Source organism: Gordionus sp. m RMFG-2023, chromosome 2 (genome assembly GCF_954871325.1).
Source record: "Gordionus sp. m RMFG-2023 chromosome 2, tfGorSpeb1-WG-v2, whole genome shotgun sequence".
Taxonomy (NCBI): domain Eukaryota; kingdom Metazoa; phylum Nematomorpha; class Gordioida; order Chordodea; family Parachordodidae; genus Gordionus; species Gordionus sp. m RMFG-2023.
In genome coordinates, this window is record NC_088776.1 from 34,170,875 (window position 1) to 34,193,919 (window position 23,045).

The 23,045-nt window shown below is 25.6% G+C and overlaps 1 protein-coding gene across 2 annotated transcripts in view; it reads left to right on the top strand.

Moving 5' to 3' along the window:
* Positions 1–2,624: 2,624 nt before the first annotated feature.
* LOC135924937 (E3 ubiquitin-protein ligase ARIH1-like) overlaps positions 2,625–23,045 on the top strand; it is a 40,171-nt gene continuing 19,750 nt past the window's right edge. The window contains exons 1-10 of one of the 2 annotated variants that reach the window (XM_065460078.1): positions 2,625–2,946; positions 2,990–3,057; positions 3,103–3,178; positions 3,230–3,331; positions 6,837–6,929; positions 10,576–10,631; positions 11,045–11,111; positions 11,504–11,610; positions 15,323–15,437; positions 15,844–16,032. In XM_065460078.1, the coding sequence (XP_065316150.1) occupies positions 2,737–2,946; positions 2,990–3,057; positions 3,103–3,178; positions 3,230–3,331; positions 6,837–6,929; positions 10,576–10,631; positions 11,045–11,111; positions 11,504–11,610; positions 15,323–15,437; positions 15,844–16,032 (1,083 nt within the window). In that variant the 5' untranslated portion in view covers positions 2,625–2,736. The remainder of the gene's footprint in view (positions 2,947–2,989; positions 3,058–3,102; positions 3,179–3,229; positions 3,332–6,836; positions 6,930–10,575; positions 10,632–11,044; positions 11,112–11,503; positions 11,611–15,322; positions 15,438–15,843; positions 16,033–23,045) is intronic. The other variant, XM_065460079.1, reaches the window with a different exon arrangement.

Sequence of the window (23,045 nt, forward strand, 5' to 3'; positions counted from 1 at the left end):
AACGTTTATGACAATTGTCACATTAAAATATTATCCTTAAAAAGATCATATAAAATCATCAAAAAAGTTTCATAAAATCCACCTCATTTAATAAAAAAGATAATTTAAAAAAAATCATAAAAAAATTATAAAAGATTTCACCTAAAAGATTGTTTATTTATCTAATAAAATTTACAATATAATTCCTCAATAAAAGATGTATTTATAAAGAAGATTGTGAAAATCACTAATAAATTATATTAAAAAGAATATTACGCAGCATATTATTTTTTTTATTAAAATAACATCAAATAAATAAATTTATTTTCATTTGAAAATATAATAATATAAATAAAAAATATTAAATCATATCATATTTATTTGTTGATAATAATAAAATATTTACATTAAATATAAATAAAATAAATTATTTTACTAAAATAAATAAATAATAATTAATACTAAGCATCGATGCAGAATTTTGACTAATTTTTAGCAGATTTATATAGGCTTAGCCGATTTTTAGGCTTAACCTAATTAGGCTTAGCCGATTTTTAGTTTTAGCCGATTTTTAGGCTTACCTAATTAGGCTTAGCCGATTTTTAGGCTTAGCCTTATTAGGCTTAGGCGTAGTTTTTAGCCGATTACGCAACACTAATTACAACGTATTCTATTTCAGATGGAAAATTTTAAATTTAGCAAAAGTTAAAATTAATTTAAATATTATTTCTTGTGGATAAATATTTTATTTCCTAAAAAGTTAAATTATATATTTTACATTTTTTTAAACCTTAAACATGGATATAAGAAAATTTTACCAATCTAAAAAAATATAATTTATTTATCTCTACTAAAAACTATATGATTAAGCAAATTTCAAGAGTGTAGGAAAATGTTCAAATATCCAAAGAGACGAAATTTCCTGAATATAATTATTTATGAGAATTCTTATGCTACAAGAAAAAACTGCAAAAGGCATAGCCGACAAGATTGAACCTTCGATATCAAGCTCTCATAGCAATTTTAAATCTCAAGGATCTTATGAGTGATCTTCGAGAAATAGTGGTTAGGCCTGAACCAGATATTTAATGTGAAGCTAATTCATTATTAGATCAATAAGAGAGCGGATTTTTTTTGCAATGGAATGTATTAGTAATTTATTTAATTACATAGCAAAAATATATTTTTCAAAAAGATAATATGATTTGGCCCAAGTTATGAGAATGGCGAATAGGACTCAATTGAGGATTACTATAAATAATCATTTTTATTCCACTATTGGATACATTTTTGGACTTAAATCAATAAATGATTTGTGATTCTTCAAATGGCCTTTCTAATTTATAAATACTATTATCTAGAAATCCTAATGAGGATATATTAAATCTTGATATTAAAAAATTAATATTTATCTCAATTTTATTCAAGCCGACGCGTACGCATTGCCCCTTTCCGTCAAAGACAAAAAATTTAGATTTTGGCTAAAGTATTTTCCAAATATATTACGAATTCCTACATCTTACAGCATATACATTCCAATTTACATTTATTTGAAACATTCACAGCAGAAATTAAACACTACTGATATTATTTTTATTCCGTTGCTAACGATAACTTTAGCGTATTTTAGCCCCGCAGCCATTAAATTTTTAAAAGTTTTAATTTGTAAAACTCGTCTAAATCCCGAGATCAAAATGAATGTTTTATCAAAGCAGCAATCCCAAGAGCTATATGCAAATAAAATTTAGTGTCTATTTATGGTTCAATACCAGCCATAATCTAAAAAATTACGTAATTTTTTCTAAATCACTTTTTTAAACTTTTTATTTTTTTTGGATTTTTTTTTTAAATTCAATGCACAATTTTTATTAATTTTAATTATATATATTTTGAAAATACCCGTGGTAGATTTTTTTTAAAAAAATATAGATTATATATATATATATATATAACAAAAAAATATATATATAATAAAAATGTACCTTCGAAATTATTAAAATTTGGATTTTTAAAAATATAAATGAATTTTTACAATTATTGAGCATTTTTCATAATAATTTATTATTTCTAAGAAAAAAGTAATTATTAATGTAATTATAACTAAAATTACTAATTTATAATTAAGAGTCTTAAGAACTGTAATTTTTTATAATTACTAATTCTTTTTCTAATATAATTAATTACCCTCACAAGTGACCTGCAGAGGCATAATTTGCTCGGCCAGGGTTTGCATGGCTTTTTTTTTAAAAAATTACAGCTGCCCGGATTTTTTCAAAATATATTATATTTATTTTTGATCTTTATAGCTAATAATGGCGATTTCAAATATTTGGTTTTAAAATATATAGCCCGGTCCGGATTTTTTTTTAAAAACTAAAATACGGCCTAGTACAAAAAATGAATTGTAATTATGTAATAAATTACATATGTAATTACTGTCCAACCTTGGTATAGTTAAATATTGGACAAACAAATTATATTACTATAGAAATATTTAAAAAGGATATTTTTTTATAATTAATTTTTAGATGATCAAGCATGATATAAGACGTACTAAATTAACTATATTAGAAAACTTTCCAAAATATAATATATTTACATTTATCCCTAACTCTTCTGCACCTATTAATTTCTTTCAAATGAACATAAATAATTTTTTTTTATAAGTGATTAATTCTCTAAATAATTTTAATGATGTAGCTAATCTAAATCTATGTTCAAACTAGCTTAATTAAGTTTATTCAAAAAGTTAAATTGATGGAATATAATGAGATGTATGATTTATCAGAAGGTGATGGTACAGAAGATGAAATGATTGATATTCCAATGGAGGTTATAGATTCTAATACAGCATCATCTGCTTTTAAAGACTCTTTTGAGGAAGAATTTCAATATGAAGTTTTAAGTCCAGATAAAGTAGTTAAACATATGATTGAGATTATTAAAGAAGTCAACATTATATTTCAAGTAATATATTTTGTTTATAAAAAATATTATTTTCCTTTAAAAGCTTCCTACTACTGCAACGCGTTTATTACTGCATCATTTCAAATGGGATAAAGAAAAACTTTTAGAGAGGTCTATCTAGATTAGTGACATTTTTGTTATTTTATATTTGTTAAGATATTATGATGGTAATCCTGATAAACTTTTTGCTGAGGCTCACCTTTCAAACCCTTTAAATAAGAATAAATCTCAAGTTTTATTAACTATAAGATATAAATAAATGTATTTTTTTTATATTATATAGAAATCAAATATTATTGATTATCATTCAAATAATTACCATAATAATATTTATGAACCCCAAACTGCATTATGTGAAATATGCCTTTTACAAATTCCAATTAAAGTATATTATATATATATAAATGAATAATATATTATTTATATATAATTTTTTTATATCTACTATTCAATTTTTTTCCTTATTAGTTGAGATATAAATAAAGATATTTTTTCTGTTTTATTTATTATTATATCATTAATTAGTTGTATAATCTTTGATTTGAGGTTTTTTTTAAATAATATAATGGTTGTATATGAATATACTAAAATTTCTCCCAATGAGGGATTCTTATATAAATATTTTTGCCAAATATAAAATATAATAATTTGAGTTAAATTAGATTAAAGATTGTCATCTTTTGTTTTATAAGATAAACACTTACCAGTAAGGTTCCCTAGTTCATCCCAAATTTGCCTATTCTATTAAATATCATTTTAATTTAATAAAATTTCCTCCCTTACACATTTCTACCCTTCTCTCCACCAAAAAACTTACATTATATTACTATAAAGAAAATTTTGAATGAAAAATTAGTAAAAATTGATAATTTTTTATATTAGTGACAAATTGAAATTTTTAGAAAAAGGAGTCACAATTGAAATCATTAAAAAACTAGTTTATTCCCTAAGAAAATGAAATCTTACATTATAAATTTATAATATACTTCTTAATTATATTTTATATACCATATTTTTTTCATCAATACTTTGTAAGTTTATATATACACATGCAATCATTTTTAAGAATATTTTTGTGCTTTAATCTATTTCCAACATTTTTTTAATATAATTTAAATTTATATATCTTATTTTAAATGCTTAAAAAATTTATATTTTTTTCCAGTTTTTTCAAGACATTTATTTTATAATGATTTATTAGGACATTTTTTATTAGTTTTTGATACAACCATGTTTCAGTTCAATTTACTCCTCATTCATAGTTAGTGCAATTTTGTGTGAATTATGCAAAATACTCTGTATTTTTGTATTCTCCACCATGAATTACTGCTAACTGTTAATGACAAGTTACCCTGTATACACAGTTAGCAGAAATTTATGGCAAAGTATACAAAATATGCTATATTTTGGAGTATTTTATTTACTTCATGAATTGAGGTAAGGCAGATGCTTCCTGTACAACCTAAACCTTTCTCTTAGCATTCTGCATAAATTCGTGTTAAATAATAATTTGGAATAGGGCATGTTCTTGAATGCTAGAATAATATCTATTAATTTCTCATGACTTTAACCAAGAGCACTAGCTTATTGTTACCCTTCCCAGTATAAATATCAAAAGTAAAATGATATATTCACAAGATGAAGATTAAACCAAACTTTTACACCAAATTTTACTGGCTTTTTTTGCATGTAGATCTTCATGGTTTGGTTTCCATAATAGGGTATCATTTGTTCATCCAGACTTAAATGTTTTTTGAATATCCCAAATTGTTGCAATTTTCAACCATAATCTAAAAATGTCCTAACCGTCGCTAATTTATCAGTTTTTGATATCGAAATTGTTGGTAAAATCTTCAGGCTTGCATAATATTTTGTCTGGAAATATTGAGTTAGCCGTTTTTAAAAATCGGCTCAAAATTAGCCGTTTAACAGTCACTAGCCTTTTCAATCTCAGGGGGCTCAAAAAAATTTTTCTTCAAAATTACCTTCTATAAGTATAAGTTATAATTTTTTTTAAATAATAACCAATATAAACATTTTTTTCCAGAAATATGAAAAACCAACATTATATCTGGCCAAAGTTCCTCAAAAAGGGGACCTAAAAATATCCAATAAAATTTATGGCGCCGAAAGTCTATATCCCTCTCTACAAATATCCTGGATATGTCATAGATGATAGAATTGCTCTTCAAAGTTCTGCTGCAACTTTATTTAATATTGCATATTTTTAATCATTCTATTATTTTTAATAGTTACTTATCAAAAATAATATCTATCATTTTTTTTTGGCTAATAAAATAAAAAGATTTTTTGCTGTGCATATTTTTGTAACAATATCTTAATTTTAGTTTTGGCATCAAAGACTTTTTCATCTGTTGATATTGAAAATCGCCGTATAATATTTTGCTGTTTGAACGAAGAAGTTTTTTTACATTTTTATTGCTTGAATCGACACTACGACAAATGATTATAATTAATATAATACAAATAAAATCATTATTTTCAAGTAGTAGATGTCACTCAGTAACTCATGTGTCATACTTTATGGCCAAAGTAAACAAATCGTAAGTATTTATATTTATTTAAACACACCCTCAATTGATTTTTAAATGACCTTTTTACGTAATTAACCCAGGTGGCATGTTTTTTAAAATCGCTCTCTTGTTCTAAGTAAAATCATAAAGTAGCGACCTTATATCAATGCTTAAATTATATTGATCTAATTGTGATTATTTTATTCGGTTTTCTAAAAAAATAAATATCTATATCTTTATATATAATTTATAAATATATGTGTTATCTAGTCATAAAATAACAATACAGTGTAAAAAATAAAATCAATAAATAAATTTAAAAAATTATTTTACAGAAAAAATTATTTCTTTCAGTAATTATGCTGGAGGAAAGCAGACTTATTGCAAGAAAAAGGGTTTAAAAAACCAAAGCCAAGATATTTAGGAAAGAATTTTATTGATATTAGTAATACGCGAAATGAATTAAAATGAAAGCAATCGACACTTGAGTATCAGGGTCAACTATATACACCATTCTTTAAAATGGGAACCCTTGTTTAAAAAAAGGCATGTCTATTAATTTTGTCTTATTTCATTCTTCATCACATTCGCTAAATAGTTCATTACAACACTCAAGCATAGAAGCCAGGCTAAGATCTTTTAATTAAGGATGAAAAAGCATTATACATACAGTTCTTTTGTCTAGTTATTTAATGATGACTGATAATTTGTTGATAATCATTAAAAATGGTTGTACCTTATATTCATTGGCTTAATATACAGCGAAATTAGATCATGTAAAATAATCAGTTTCTTTAAAATTAATTTCCCTTAAGCAGCTTCTTGATTCTGGCTAGTTTTAGCTCGCTCACCCCCCACTGTGGGCGGGCAGGTTAAAAATTTAAATATTGGGTGGACAAATAGGCGGGGTAGGTTAATTTATTAAAAATTATTTTTTCATATTTTATACATTTAAGTAAAAATACATTTATATAAAATACCAATCAAATAATTTTTAATCACATTTTTTAGATAAATTGGTGGGAGGGGGTAATTTTTTTAGAAAACAATAGGCGGGTAGGCTTTGAGGATAAAACCCTTTCATTGCATACCTCTAGGCCGTCCCGCCTCTATGTGGTCAGGCATTAGTCCCACGAACGTGGAGACCTGGGGTTTTATATCCCATTTTTCTGATCTATAGTAAATTTAACATTTACCAAAGTAGTCAGTTTCATGCTGAATCGGACTAAAATCATATTTAGTTCTCTCATCCCCACTTCTGTTTTAAAAAGAATATTATATATTGGAATTAAATGTGGTGGGGAATATCTTAGTTTCCTATTTTATAATTTATTTTTTTAAACAAATATATATTAGCAAATGACGGGCCTCGACTGTGGACACAAATTTTGCATTTCCTGTTGGTCCGAATATTTGTCCACGAAAATCATACACGAAGGAATGGGACTGGTAATATATAACAATATTGTTAAGAAAAATAAAAAATGGGAGATAAAAGCTCTTGAGAGTTGAGGCTGAAGTAAAATGATTAAGACGAGTAATAAGTGTTTTTTAGCCCAATTAAAATGATGTGTCTAAAATATTCGTGCAGATTGAAATCTAATATTCTGAATTAGGATAAATGAATTAAAATTAATCCAACATTTTTTATTATCGGATCAGGCCGATATTTAATCATTTTTATTTTTAAAATATCGGTTATTGGCCGATATTATAATTTTCTAATCCGATCCGATAAAATGGCGTTAAAATTTTAAAAAATTTATTTCAAATTTCATAATATATTTGTTTATTACTTATTGTGCTCTAAACGTTACTTCAAAAAAGAAACGCGTTAATCAAAAAAAGAAACACGTTACCATTACTCGTTACCTTTTGAAAATAGGAACGATCGTTACAGGCTATTTAAAATATACCAAAAATTCCTATAAATATAAATAAAATATACAAAAATAATATATTATAAGATGAGATCTTTTTAGAATAATTTTTTTCTTATTCATAAGATAAAATATTTTTATGATCATTATTTATTTTTAACAATTGATTTTTAAAATTTTGATCTGATAAACAAGAGTGTGCTCAACACATCTTTTGCCTTGCTAAACACACGTTCAACTGGCACAAAGAATGGGAGGGTTGTATTACATTTAATAAATAAAAATTAATTGAGGGAATTTATTAAAAATTAAAGAATACTTATTTTGGAAAAAGCTTAATAAATCATCTTCAACTTCATTCAGATATTCATCAAAAAATTTTTTCATCTATATCAGAAAATAATATGGTATGTGTGTTGTTTTTTAAAGGAATCAAAATCTGCTTTTTCTTTGTTAAGATATTTTCTCAAACTGGAAGTAAGTTCAAGCTTTCTACCTTCGTTAACGTAAAAATTTTATCTAGTACTAATCTATTTAAGTAGCAGGTGAATTATTGCTGATAGTTGTGTTCGAATCTATTGAAAATAAATGTGATCAAAATATAAATTATAAACAATATTTCAACTGTATACCTTTTATCTATGTCTTACAGGATTACATTAATAAGTGGCTTACAAAATTTGGAATTATTTCAAGCAAATTTTTAAAGTTTTAATATAATAATAGTTATCGTGGGAGTGAGATATTCCAAATGTTCTGAAATTAAAAGAGTGTAGGCAACAGGTTCCATTACATAAAATCATATATTATATATCATGTTTTTTAAATAACACTACTAACCATACAATATCTATATGAACGATTTGTCATTATGTGAAAATCTCTGCAATTCGAATTTATCACAAGATATGTCAAATTGGTTATTCTCCTTATTATAAATGATAATTTAATATAATGCTATAAACGTTACTTCAAAAAAGTAACGCGTTACTCGTTACCTTTTGAAAAATGGAACTCACGTTACTGCCTATTTAAAAAGTAACTCGTTACTTGATAAATTTAATATTATATACAAAAATTCCCACACAATAATTTATTATAAGATGTGCTCTATTTTAATATTCAGATGAATATTTTAGACAAAAAATGTCATTCAAATTAGAAGAATTATTACAATATTACTTAATTTCATAATATAGACTATGTAAATTTTAAAGGAAAGATCTATAGTTGAGATCTTATGGATATAATTCACTTTTCATTTTTTTGGAAAGAATTTTTTTTTATTTTTAACTTTAATATTTCATAGTTTTTTACTATAATCTTTTTATAATGTTAATTTAATATATTTTTACTTTATAATTTATTATTTTATATTTGATGGAGATGAATAAAGGAAACCATGTTATTACATTTTTGTTTCAAACTTTATATCCTTAATTATTCTATCTATCATTTTTTTATATTTAGATTCAGCCAAGCCTTTTACAAGATCTTTTAAAATAATTTTTTTCCCTATATACAGTACAAATAAAATTATACAAAAATAATATATGATAAAATATTTTTATAAAAATTTTTAATTTATTTTTAACAATTGATTTTCAAAATTTTGAACAGATATTGCTCAACCCATCTTTAGCCGTGCTAACCACGTTCAACTGGCGCAGAGGATGTTAATGAACAAAAATTTTAATTGGGGGAATTAATTAAAAATTAAAAAATATCCTTACAATAGATTATCTTCAAAAGAATCTTAATTCAGATCCTTATCAAAATTTTTTTATCTTTATCAGAAAATAATCTGGTATGTGGGTTGTTTTTTTAAAGAAATCAAAGTCAGATTTTTATTCGTCAAGATATTTTCTCAAACTGGAAATAAGTTCAAACTTTCTACTTTGTTGACCTATAATTTCAGGGTCAATTCAATTTAAACAGCGGGTGAATTATTGCTGATTATATATATTCATCTTTATAGATGTGTTCGAATCTATTGAAAAGAAATATAATCAAAATATAAATTGTAAACAATATTTCAACTTATACTTTTTATCTATATCTTGCAGGATTGTATTAATAAGTGGCTTAAACTTGAAATTATTTGAAGCTATTTTTTAAGTTTTAATATTATAATAGCGTGGGGGTGAGATATCCCAAATGTTCTAAAATCGAAAGAACTGAGCAACAGGTTCCATACCTATAAATTATATATATACATATATTTGTTAATTAACACTAACCAACAATACAAAATATCTATGAACGACTTGTCATTATCTGAAAATCTCTATAATTCGGATTTATCAAAAAATTATTAAATTGGTCATTTTCCTTAATAAGTCTATTAATTTCACGGAGTTATAAAAAGAGTTTCATCTTGTTATAACCAGTTCAATAAGATATCTTCCCTTTTTTCCTTAAAAATGGCTGCACAGTTTTGAAACTGTCTCTCTTTATCCCACAATTGAGGAAATATTTGAGTTGGGCCACAATTTTGCAAATTTTTTGATGTAAAAAATGTTTCATATTGGAGCTAGACCAGTTTAAATCATCTTCATAAGAAGATATGTTAATTAACATAATATACTTTATAAAATAAATTATAATATTAAATTAACTATCTTGACTGTAAATTTAACAACGAAAATTTAAAATAAAAATGAAGAAATTTTGTGGTGATTTGACATAAAAACTCGACTTATTGATGTTTGTACGGTTTATGAGATGAGGTTTGCATTAAAAATTAAAACGATTAGTGTGTTTACAGAATACGAAATCAGATATGATTTCGGATCATTAATCGTCCGATATCAATTTGATATCGGATCGGCCTCCAAAGTGGGATAATAAGAAATATTTATTTCGTCAATATGTCATGATTATCAATAAAATGTCTTTTTCATCAATGAAACTTGTAAAATTTTATCATAAATATGATTTAGAATAACCCATTTTTGAAAATTCAATTTAATAGCCATCATTCTTGGACAAGAATTACATCGACCTTTTTTAGGATTTGGGGGTACTTTTTACTTTTCGCTCAACTACTCATTTTTTAAGTTTATAAACGGAAAGCTAGAAACGATGGAATCATATATTCTTCCAATTTTGTGTTCTATCTATAGGTTAAAAGATGGAACTTTTTGGTCCCCATCTTTGCACTAAACCGCGACGAGAGTTAATTTTATTTAAAAATATTTATCTTTTCAATTTAGACGATATCATGCGCCGCCCATAAATGCGATACCCTAGTGGATGATGCCACTGTCATGTATGCTTTCTTTAACTCAAAATTATTTTATTTTCAAGTCTAAATTATTGATTTATCTAAAGGATTTTTGTTCTCGACGACATTCCAGTCGGATTTTATTAATAAACACATTTAATTCATTAATCTTTATTTAAATTATATTAATTATATCTGTTGCAATAAACCTTAACCATTGGCATGGATTGATATAGTTAAATTATCTTCTTCATTTTAAAAAATTGTATTAGCCACTTTTTTTAAGCCAATATAGCATATTATTAATTTATAGGTTTTATTAATTTTGATACCTGATATTTACTAATCTAAATTTTTGTTACATTTAATATCAAATCTTGAAGATTACTTTTATAATCTTTGTTATTATTTTTGCTATTTTTTTAAATTTTCTTTTGTTTTTTTCTCTCGAATATAAGGAGTCTAGTTAAAACCCCACAAGTCCGCTACAAATACCAGCATATCATTACCAATAGTTTTGTAGAGGTATAGGCCTATAATAATATTTATACATTCATTATTTTGGGTATTTACTCAATGTGAGGCTATTCTTAGAGTTATTTTGTTTTTAAGTCAAAATTTAACTTTTTATATCTCCTTATTAATATTATGACAATTTTTACTTTTGGAAAGTAAATGATTGGGGTCCCATGTTAAAATATACAAAAAAGTCAAGTTTAGACTTCAAAAATTCAAACATACTAGGAGTCAATCTAAAATATATTATATAAATCTTAGTTGTTCTATATGCAATATAATTAACGATATTTAAAAAAAATAAATAATTTATCAACTCAGAGAGGAATAGGATATCTATAAATAATTTTCACGAAATAATTATTTTATTTATAATTATATAAATAACACAATATCTAAAGTGTAATAGATTGATGAGATGGTGCCCATCGCCAGATTGTCAATTTGCTATGAAGGTCCAATATGTCGACACTAGGCCCGTTAAGTGCATTTGCGGACACGTGTTTTGGTTTATTTTATATTATTTATATTGTTATAATGTTACTTATAAAAAGAATACTTTTATAAACTTGATTTATAAAATTATATTAAAAATAATTAAGGAATATAGGTATATCGAAAAATTTAGTTTTATAAAATAATTTAGGCTATAAAAGAAATCGAAAATATCAGAAGAGCTAATGAATCATTTTGTAATTTTTTAAATAATTAATTGTTACAAATAATATATTGAATCCTAGTCAGTAAAATAATTCCGTCGATTTTTGATGATTTATTAAATGTGATTTGAATATTAGAGTGTCGAGTCAACCGTAAATCGTATTGAACCTTTTCTTCCAAACTATAATATCATAAACAAATATATCAAATTGAGGGAACTCACCAATCTCTATAAATACTTATGAAACGGTTCATAACATTTTATTTGTGAATAACAGTTTACCAGTTACATAATAGTTACTAATTACAATTAATTCCAAAAGTAGCTAGTTACACTGCTAGTTGCTTTATAAATAATTTATGTAACTTCATTTTTTTTATTATATAAAATTTTACAAATTTTAATCAAGTGCACAAAAATTTACCTCATAATTATTTGCATTAAAAAAATAATCCTACCTTCTGCTTCAACGTGGCGGGGAGTGGCAACATCTTTACCCAGCTAATGAAGGTTTAAAGGATCCTGGGGTCTGGGGTAGAATTTGATCACCGTTTTCCTCGACTGGGTATAAAGTCACAAAGGGGTTGATATCAAGATTGGCATTCGATCGTAAAAGCAAACACTCCAAAATCTCCTTATGATTACAACGAAATATGGGTGGGGTACAGCCCTAAGTACTCTTAGGCCCTCCTCATCCGCCTACGAGAATGGGAAACTCTGCGAAACCACAACTTGTGAAAACGAAACATATGTCGGCCACCATATTTCCATTGAAAAAAAATATATAAAGACAGTTATAATATTTATTTTTTAGAAGAATTTGAGCTTAATAAATTTTAATCTGACTCGAACAATAAACTATTTTCAAAATTTGCGTATAAAGGTGTGCTAATATTTTTCCAAAAATAAGCTTCCCTAGATTAAATGAACGTTCTACGGGAGTTCTTTATGTAAATGAGATTTAATAAATAAAATAATGATGACTTTGAGAAATAATCATATAAAGGTAGACCTGTGCTCTTAACGAAACTATCAGCTGCCGACGCGAGTTTCATTCTAATCGACGGCCTTATAAATTTTTATAACATATATTTTTTTAGCTAATTAATTTTTTTAAAAAAAATATTGCAGATATCTCGCATATTTTTAGATAAAACTCATTATAAATTCAAAATCGATTTTGTAATTTTATATATCATGTATAAAAATAATTTCATTCAAATTTTCGGACATAATGATGATCTCCTTGATTTCAACGTCAAGAGAGGTAGAGAAAACTTTTTCATTAAGTATGTTAGTTGTCGGAACACAAGGAATTTTTTTAGTTAGCATTGAAAGATTAGGAAGTTCGATTCCTTTTCTCTCCAAAAATTTAGAACAATTAAATTTTGTGAATAGCGATTTTCGAATAGAATATGGCATCATGTTCTAAATCAATTAAAGTGGAATCATACTTTGTACTTGTTGAATTGCTAATTTTGTTAAATAATTTGAATTTAATATTTCCTCTTGATTCTCAATGGCTATATTTACTACCCTAATATCATCATACTCCATACGTTTGAGATGTTTTATAATATATTCTGAGGCTGAATAATTTTTTTCTATTATAGACTTTGACACGGTCTAGAAGAGACACATAGATTATTTTTTAAATAAAAACTGAATTAAATAAATGAATATCCTTATATATTCAAATCGTAATGCAAGTTTTTTTAGCATATTTTCCTTTAGGAACATGATTTCTGAGCTATCATTACCATATACTATTAAATTTATTTCTATATCACTTTTAAAGAGTGATGCCAAGTTTAAGGTAGGCTTTTTTTATACAGATAGAAATTCATCTGTTTCTTTAAATTTTGAAAGAAAAGCTAGTAGTTCTTCCACTAGATCTGATTCATAGTTTTAGATAGTGTTTTCCAATTCTTTTCAAAACGATTTGTATTTTTTTCAGATATGCTTTCAAACATAATTAATATTATATGTTGGGACATTTAATTTTAACGCTTTTATATGTGTACCTTTATTGTTATTATCATCTTTGAAATCTCCAATTTGAAACGGTCATCAAGGTATAGATTAATGCTATCTATATCTAGCATATCTGATGTTAAATCTATTGTACTTAGGCATCTTTGATCTGCCTCAAACTCAAATTCAGTCTCTGCAGTTTTATAACTTAGAGCAGTATTAATTTCTCTTATTCTTTTGATAAGATTTTCAACGCATTTAATACCATTCATTGTAACCAGATTATATAAACTATGACCCAATAATATGTGGTGTTCATATTCACCTAATCAAACACCATTTCTGACATTCTTTGGAATTTTTGATGGATCGAATCCGAAAATGATGTCAAAATAATTATGATGTTGATGTTGGTATAAAATAAGAATTAATCAAAATCCTGATTGTTAAAAAAAATTTACAATAGTGAGAAAAATTTTGCGCCGGTCATGCGCCGCCGATATCCGGCGTGTCCATAAACGGCGGCGTTTTAGGCGTGGCCAAAAATATCGGCGGCCGGTCAACCACCCACAGGTCTATATAAAGGTAATAAATGAAATATAATATATTTTGAAAAGTAACAAGTTTATTTTGTCGCATCCCAGCAATTGTAACTAAGCTACTTTAACAATACTAGTGATTATGTTATGTTACTTAGTATGTTTATTCAAGTTTTATAAAAAAAAATAATATCGAAATTTTGAATTTTTTAAAATACTTTTATTAATAGCTCATTTAGAAAAATTTTTTTTATAATATATATATCTATTTTATTCAAAATCAATCAGTATAAGTAAATTATTACAAGGAAAATATAGAATAAACACAATTTATTGTGTTACTAAGGACATTATTCAAATATTATATATGGGTATATGTGTAATAGTTAGTTTAATTAAAATAGCACATAATAAGTGTCAATTGTGGTTAGAGTAAATGTTTTCTTCTAGTTGTCTGAGGAGTTAGTTTAGTTCCAGTCATCTCAGTTCTGTAGTAATTTGTATAATCGTCAGTTGTCGTTAGTGGATAAATGGTTGGAGTAGTTTGTATATTTCTAATGGTACTGTGAGTTGGTGTAATTTTAGTTGTCTCGGTTCTGTAGTAAGTTGTGGTTAGAGGATAAGTGGTTGGAGGAGTTCTTTATTCCGTAAGTTGGTACAGTTCTAGTTATCGTAATTAGGTGCAGTTCTAGTCGTTCTGTAAGTTAGTGTGGTTCCAGTTGTCTCAGTTATGTAGTAAGTTGTATGATTGTTAATGTAGTTAGAGGATAAGTAGTTGGATTAGTTCGTATAGTTCCAGGTTCTGTAATTTACTATAGTTATTATATAAATCGAACCGATATGAATATCCAAGCCAGAACGAACGAATATAAATTTATTTAAAAATATCTAGAACAGAACCATCCCTTTTAAATTTTTAAACTAAGAATCGGAATGTTAAACCGTTATCACATCGGTTCGACACTGCTAAATATATTTTAAAATTAAAATTTTGTTAACGGCAAATATATTTATTTTTTTTAAAATTTCCCTCTTCCCCCAACCAGTTTTAATTGCTGTGAAAATTGGCATGACCCCGTCAAGTGCAATTGGCTTAGGAGATGGATTAAGAAATGCGACGATGACAGTGAAACCTCTAATTGGATTGCTGCTAATACCAAGGTTTAAAAACGAAAATTAAAAAAAAAGTAAGTTTAAAAAAGGAAAGAAACTTTTATTAATCAATAAAAAAAAGAGTACATCAGTTTGCAAAAATAATGCCTCTAAAAATACTAGATCACTTTAAAATCATTTCTAATAAATAATAAAAGATAGAAAGATAATTAATTTTAAAAATCCATATTGCCCTTTACCTCTTAACAAAAAAAAACTAAAAATAGGAAAAATATATATGCAAAATATAGATTTTATAAATTACTATAACAAATTTTTATATAAGCTATTTTTATCTCTGAAAAGCTATTTGATTGTGCAAATAAATTATATACACACATTTATTGCACCACCGAGAAACAAAAACCAAGGAATACAACACTTATAATAATACTTGAAAAATATCTATATGTAGGAATGCCCAAAATGCAACGTGACTATAGAGAAGGATGGCGGTTGCAATCACATGGTGTGCAAAAACAAGAGCTGCAAGGCCGATTTTTGCTGGGTTTGCCTCGGTCCCTGGGAACCCCACGGCTCTTCTTGGTACGCTTGTAATCGCTATGATGAAGACGATGCCCGCCGGGCCAGGGATTCCCAAGAAGTTAATAATATCTATTTACCTATTCTTTTATATGCCATATTATTTTTATATTTATCAATATCTTTTGATACTATCATCCTCCAATGTGCTAATACTAATGAGAGGGAATTAAAATGAAAAATCTTGGTTGAATCCATTTTAGAAATGTAAATTTTTTAAAATTTCATGCCGTAAAAATTTACCCTCTATACGTTTACTTTATAAATATATGACTAAATAATTCCACAACAAATCAACAGGAAAAAGTATAAAATGAAAGGCAGTATTTTTTTCCTTGAATTTTTTTTATATAAGTTCATCTTAGTTCTCTACAATATAAAAAATTAGAATGAATTCTAAGGTTTTAAAGTTTTAATTGGGGACCCAGAGCAAGGGCATTCTTTCTCATTCCTGCCAAAAAACATGATTTAAACAATAGTTAATTATTTTTATATTATATCTTTTGGAAAAATGTTATATATATCTTGCAATTAACCCTTTCGCGCCCGACATATTTCACGTGAACAAAAAATTTTTTTTTCTAAAACTGAGTTAAATAAGACGCAAATAACACATTTTAAACGTTTTTTATTTTAAAAAATGTATATATATATTAATTATAAAATGTTACCAATTGTCATCATTGGGATATTCATATGTAAAAAAATATACAATTTATTTTGAATGATAAGAAATAAAACAATTGCGATTTTTATTTAAACATAAAGATATTTTACATTTTAAACATTCAAATCTGGTATAACCATTTTTGCAATTCTTGCATCTTTGTCTGTGAGCCGCCGAGGGCCAATGCCCTATTTTATCGAATCTAATATCTGGGATTGGATGAAAAATTTAATTTCTTTCTTTTTTTCAATCTTCAAATTAATTTTACCTTCTTTTCCATAATTTTCCTTTCCAGCCATCATTAATCCTTTAGTTATCCGAGCTTTAAACGCTAAAAGAGATATATATTTATCATCTTTCAGTTTGATGTGGCGTCTATAGAGTAACCACGAATTCACCACACAGGAATCTAATAAATGAAAGAAAATTCGCATGTAAAAGCGCTTCCATTTTATGTCAATTCTGTATAGTTCAATTAACATATCATGGAGATCCACTCCGCCCATACCAGCATTATAATCTTGAATTATAGCCGGAATTTCGACATTAATAAAAGATTTTTCAGATACCGACCATCTTTTCGTTCGTGATGTGGGATTTATACCCATAAATGATGATAACGTGATAACCGATTTGTTATCAAACCATTTGCAAATTATAATATTATTATTAGAATCCACTTTATAATCAAGGGACCCTCTTCCTTTTTTCTTTAAGATTTTATCATCGACCAGATGGCATCCTAATAATCGATTAGATCTAATGGTCCCCGACATGATAAAGCCATTATCTTTGAGCGCAACTGCTAAATTATATGAAGAAAAAAAGTTATCCATATGATTTTTATGTGGGGGAACAGTTTCTAATAGTCGTATAACAATATCTCCGCTAATTCCCATCAAAGTTTTTTTTATATTTGTGCATTTTCCTAAATATATTTCGAAATCATATAGCATTCCAGATGATCCACATAAAGCGAAAATTTTAATTCCCCATTTATGCGGTTTTGAGCTAATATATTGTTTAAATTCACATCGCCCTTTGAAGGGGACTATCATTTCATCAATTGATAATTTTACCTCTAATTGAATCTTTCTGGTCTTAGTTTGAAAAGTTTATCGTAATTAGGCTGGCCCCTAAGGATTATATTATTATTATCATTAATATGAAAGTATTTTCTCAATTCCAAGAATCTGTTTCTTGTCATGCATTGAGAAATTTGAGGAATCACTCTCTCTATAGCCCAATATTGCCTTATTGATGGCAATTTAACAATGCCCGTATAAAGGTGAATTCCGAGAAATTTTTCAATTTCACTACTATTTGTATTTGTTGATTTGCCAGATAATTGAAAAGAATAAATATTCGTTTGCTCTACTAAATTTAATAATATCATCGTCTATAAATTTTTTAAAATATTTGTAAGGCGAAATTTCCTTATCAGGTGGAAGCAAAAATTTTTGTTTAAATTCTATTATATTTATATAAATCCTTATTTCGCCATAGGGTTTTCCTATTACTTGGGATAATATCATTATCATAATTTTCCAGTTCCAACCCAATATCTGGTAAAATATCATAGGTCATATTTAGATCAACTACTGTGGCATTTTCAAAGTCATCATCCTTCTCAATATCTACATCAGATATATCTCCCTCTGGTATAATACATGTTGGGGTCATCTAAAAATTATTTATAAAATTTTTAAAAAAATATAAAATAAAATTTTCACTTTCTTAACTTTTTGCAAATATTATAGTGGCTTGCTAAATGGAAAATAGCCTATATTCAATTCTCACTATATCATATTTTCAATATTTAATTTTAAAAAATTTATGGAAAAAATTACATAAGAAAATCCCAATGTTACCAATTTGGATTTTCTTTTAAAAATCATATAAAAAATAGTTATTGTTAATTTTTTTTTACTAAACATGAAATACTATTAATAATCTATCCTATAAATATTATTTACCTTTGATTTATATATATTTATACAGAATGATAATCGATGTAATAGTGTAAAAATTTTGGCGCCTAAAATACCTAACTTTGAACTTATATTCTGATATAATAAAATAATAATTTTGACAGGTTAATGATAAAATATGAAAGAATAAATATTGTTTTGTAAATTAATGCGTCTAAATAGCGACCATTCGTTTTTTAAATATAAAAATTAATTGATTAAAAATTTTGATGACAAATGATCTCGCTGGGCGCGAAAGGGTTAATAATTATATACCATTTAAGTAAAATGTATAGAATCAAGATAAGAATTAAACGAGAAACAAATTATTTTAAATAGTTATTTAGATGTATTATTTGTTATTGAACCTCATTTAATATATTCTTAATTTTTTTATACGAGTTTATATTTAAACTAGATGATAGCCCGTCAATAATAACAGGGAATCAGAATTTTCTCCTTTATTCGATGATGGTTGAATAATAATTTCTACCTTTATTTGATGATGGGTGGATCAGAAATTTTTCTTTGAGATGTATTCAAAAATTTATATTTATTTTGTTGAAGATTCTAAAATTTTCCATTATTTTTAAAAAATAGATTAATGAAGTATATATTTAGTACCTTTAATTTATCTACACAATAAAAAATCTTATTAATGAAATTTTTATTCATTTGTTTTTGTAATTAAACCTAAAAAATATATTCTTGCTAGATGAGAGTTTTGTATAACTCATTCTCAAATTAATATCCCCCCCCCCATCTATCAAGGATATATTTTTTAGATTATAAATTTACAAATACAAAAATTTAGTTTAAAAGATTTTTTATTGTGCACACAAATTGAAGATACTAAATATATCTTTCATTAACTTTATAAAAATACTGAAAAATTTTAATTAAGCCCCTCTCATAAAAATAAAAATAAATTTCTCAAACCTCGTGATATGGGAAAATTTCTGATTCATCCATATTCTGTTTCCCCATCATTTGACGGGTTATCAGCTATTATAATATATTCCATTCGCTTGTTAATTAATCCTTTAAAAGGATCGAATCCCGATCACTACCTTTTCAAAAAAAGGGATCCAAATCCAGGATCGACCTTATTTTTAAAAAAGGATTATGATCCTTTTCTTATTTTAGATAAGTTTCTGAAGAAAATCTATACTCGATGCAAAATTAATTTACATAAAAATAAACTAAATAGTGTAAATTTATTGTAATAGAATAGTTTAACAATATTAATATATTTATTATAATCAAAATTAGCCTTTAAATATAAAAAATTCTAAATTTTCATCATTCAAGCATCCGCGGTTTTTATTAACAACATATTTAGCTTTAAATTCCACAGGAGCGCTTGAAAGCAAAGGTGTTACATTTTTTTGAATTTAAATCAGTATTCAAATATTATTTGAATTATCATTATAAAAAAAATATCAGGGGTAAGCGTATTTTTCGAAGAATTTCTTCCAAAGACAGTATCAGTTTTATCGATACAATCATTTGAATAAGCATCTGCATGTGGTAGTTTTCAATGGGTAATTAGCCTTTTTTTCTCAACAGATTTTTTGGTGGATTAATATAAGCTTAAATTTTGGGTGAATATTGCTCTTTATGCTACTGTCCTAGCACAGTGAAGGAAATCTATATTTTAAGGAATGTTAATTAACATTACTATACCAGCTGATAAAAAGGTAAACGGTTCTCATTTATATTTGTCACTTCAATAACTGTATCTGTATTTTCTTCTAGATCTATAATAGAAATTAGTAAATTTCTAAAAATAATGTATTTTATTTTTAATTCAATTAATAAAACTTGTAGGTTGTAAATCAAATTCGTAAATGTTGTCTTGATAAAATTTACGAGAAAAATATTTAATATAGCATAGGATGCTAGAATATGATGGAGATAAAATTTTTTAAAAAAATAACATTTTATTTTAAAAATTTTTATTTTATTTATATACTTTTTAAGTAAAAAAATATTTATATAAATTAGTATTATAATAAAATGATCTCGATCTCAATCCTTAATTTAAGATAAAATCATAAATCCGAGTAAAATGCCAAAATTAGGATCGATTCCAGGATCGCCGATCCTGTAACAACTGATTGTATTTATAATAATAAATAGATGGTAAATATTTTATATATTTAACCCGAGCCGGGTATTTAAAAAAAATTTAGGACTGGCGTGGGTATTTTCGGAAATTTTTTTTAGATCCAATCCGATTATTTAAGAAAAAGTATTTTTTGAAAAATTTAATGCCCAACCCTGCTATTTAAAAAATAATTTAACCCCAGTCTGGATATATTTTTAAAAAATACAGCTTGCCTCGTGTACCTGGGCTTAGGGCTGGGTCTGCAGGTCTCTGATATAGCTGTAATACATAAAACAAAATTATATTCATTTATAAGCATTAATATTATTTCCTATAAATCTTTTTAAATATAAACTATTAATCGATCCTTTTAAAAAGATCGATTCACATCTTCAAAAAAAGAGGATCGAAATTCAGGATCGACCTTTTTTAAAAAAGGATCGCGATCACGATTCTTTTCTTATTAATATTTCTGTAGGAAATTACTGATCGATGCGAAATTAATTAAATATGGTATAAATTTATTGTAATTGAATAATATAAGATGATAACAATTAGAATATATTTATTTAAATTAAAATTAGCCTTTAATAATAAAAATTTTTCTAAAAATTAAATAAATAAAACTTGTAGGCTCTAAATTTCGTTCTAGATAAAATTTAGAAAATTGCTGAAATATAGAATATGGTGGAATGGAAGTTGATAAAATATGATGTAGATAGATATTTTTTTAAAAAAATTATATTTATATTTAATTTTCAAAATTTTATTTTATTTATTCCTTTTTAAGTAAAAAATTAATTTTTAAAAGGATCGGATCGAATATTAAAAAAAATGAACTCGGATTTTGATCATAAATCCGGGAAAATTGATAAATTTATTCGAATCCAGGATTGGCTATATTTTGATTCGATCCTTTAACAACTGATATTAATATACACTAGAGAACTTCAATCCTTACCTGTAGTTGTTTTTTGTGTTTAACAACATATAATTTGGTTAAGGCCTTGTATTTAAAAAAATAAATAAAAACAGGATTGGGAAACCTTAGTGAAAAATTAAAACTAGGCTGGACAAGGCAATCAAATTTTCAGGCTGAATCTTAGAATTTTGCCATTTGCAGCTACTCTTATAAATATGAAAAATGAACATTTTATAAATATAAATGTTCCATTTTTAAGGAAAGTATGAAATAAAATGGCAGGATTCAATATAAATTGTTATGCCAACATTAAAAATTCATGTTAAAAAATTTCAAGTTATGCTAAAAATTTTCTTGAAGTTATACAAATTCTTTCATCCAACACTTAATTGACTTGGCATACCTTGAAATAAAAATGTACCTTTTGCAAAACATTATTTCAAAAAAAAAGTATTCTTATATTGTCGCTACCAGAATTAAATTTTTCATCCTGATCAACTATTTTTTTGATATAATACTTAATTCCTAGATTTATAGAGCATTTACATTTATAATAGATATATTTAAGAAATTACATTACATTAGAACTTTGAAATCAATATAAATTATAAATAGTTATAATTTTGAATATATATAGTAAATTAATAAATTTAATCAAAAACATATATGGAACAATAAACAGAATAATCAACATATATTCATTTTCATAAAATTTGTATGACTGGGTCATTCCATGACAAATCAACCACGATTCAGCCGACCCCTTTCAATTTTTTAAAATTTGGTAAGTAATGTAAGATGAATGTAAAGAAATATCCAAATTTAGCCTCCTAACATTTTATATTTGTGGATATATTAGGGTTCGAAGTGTCAAATATTCTTGCCATTATCTGCCTTCATTCAATTAAACATCTGAAAAACTACACAATTGTAAATTACAAATTGGATATCAAAGATGACGTACAATGTATATACTTTGATAAAAAAAATTTATTTTTGATTTTTCAAATATCCGGCCATTTTATATAATATATAAGAACTAAAAACAATTTTTTGGAAATAATATCACCTTAAATTTTTATAAAAATTTAGTAGACATTAATTTATAAAATTCTAGCGATTAAAAGTGCTGATGAAGTAAAGGTAATCTTTTTACATCTTAAACAACCTTTTTAGTCCTTTTAATATCATCAATACCGGATATTATTATTCCAAAAAAATCTAACTATCGTCAACCCATTCACAGCCACTATAATTTAACTCATGAATTCTAGGAAATTTCTATAAAGTTATTTTTAATATCTATATTATAATTTTACTATATTCAATAAATAATATATTATGGAATAAAAAAAAACTTTATTGACTTTATATTGTCAAAAAATATAATTTTAGCTAATTAATT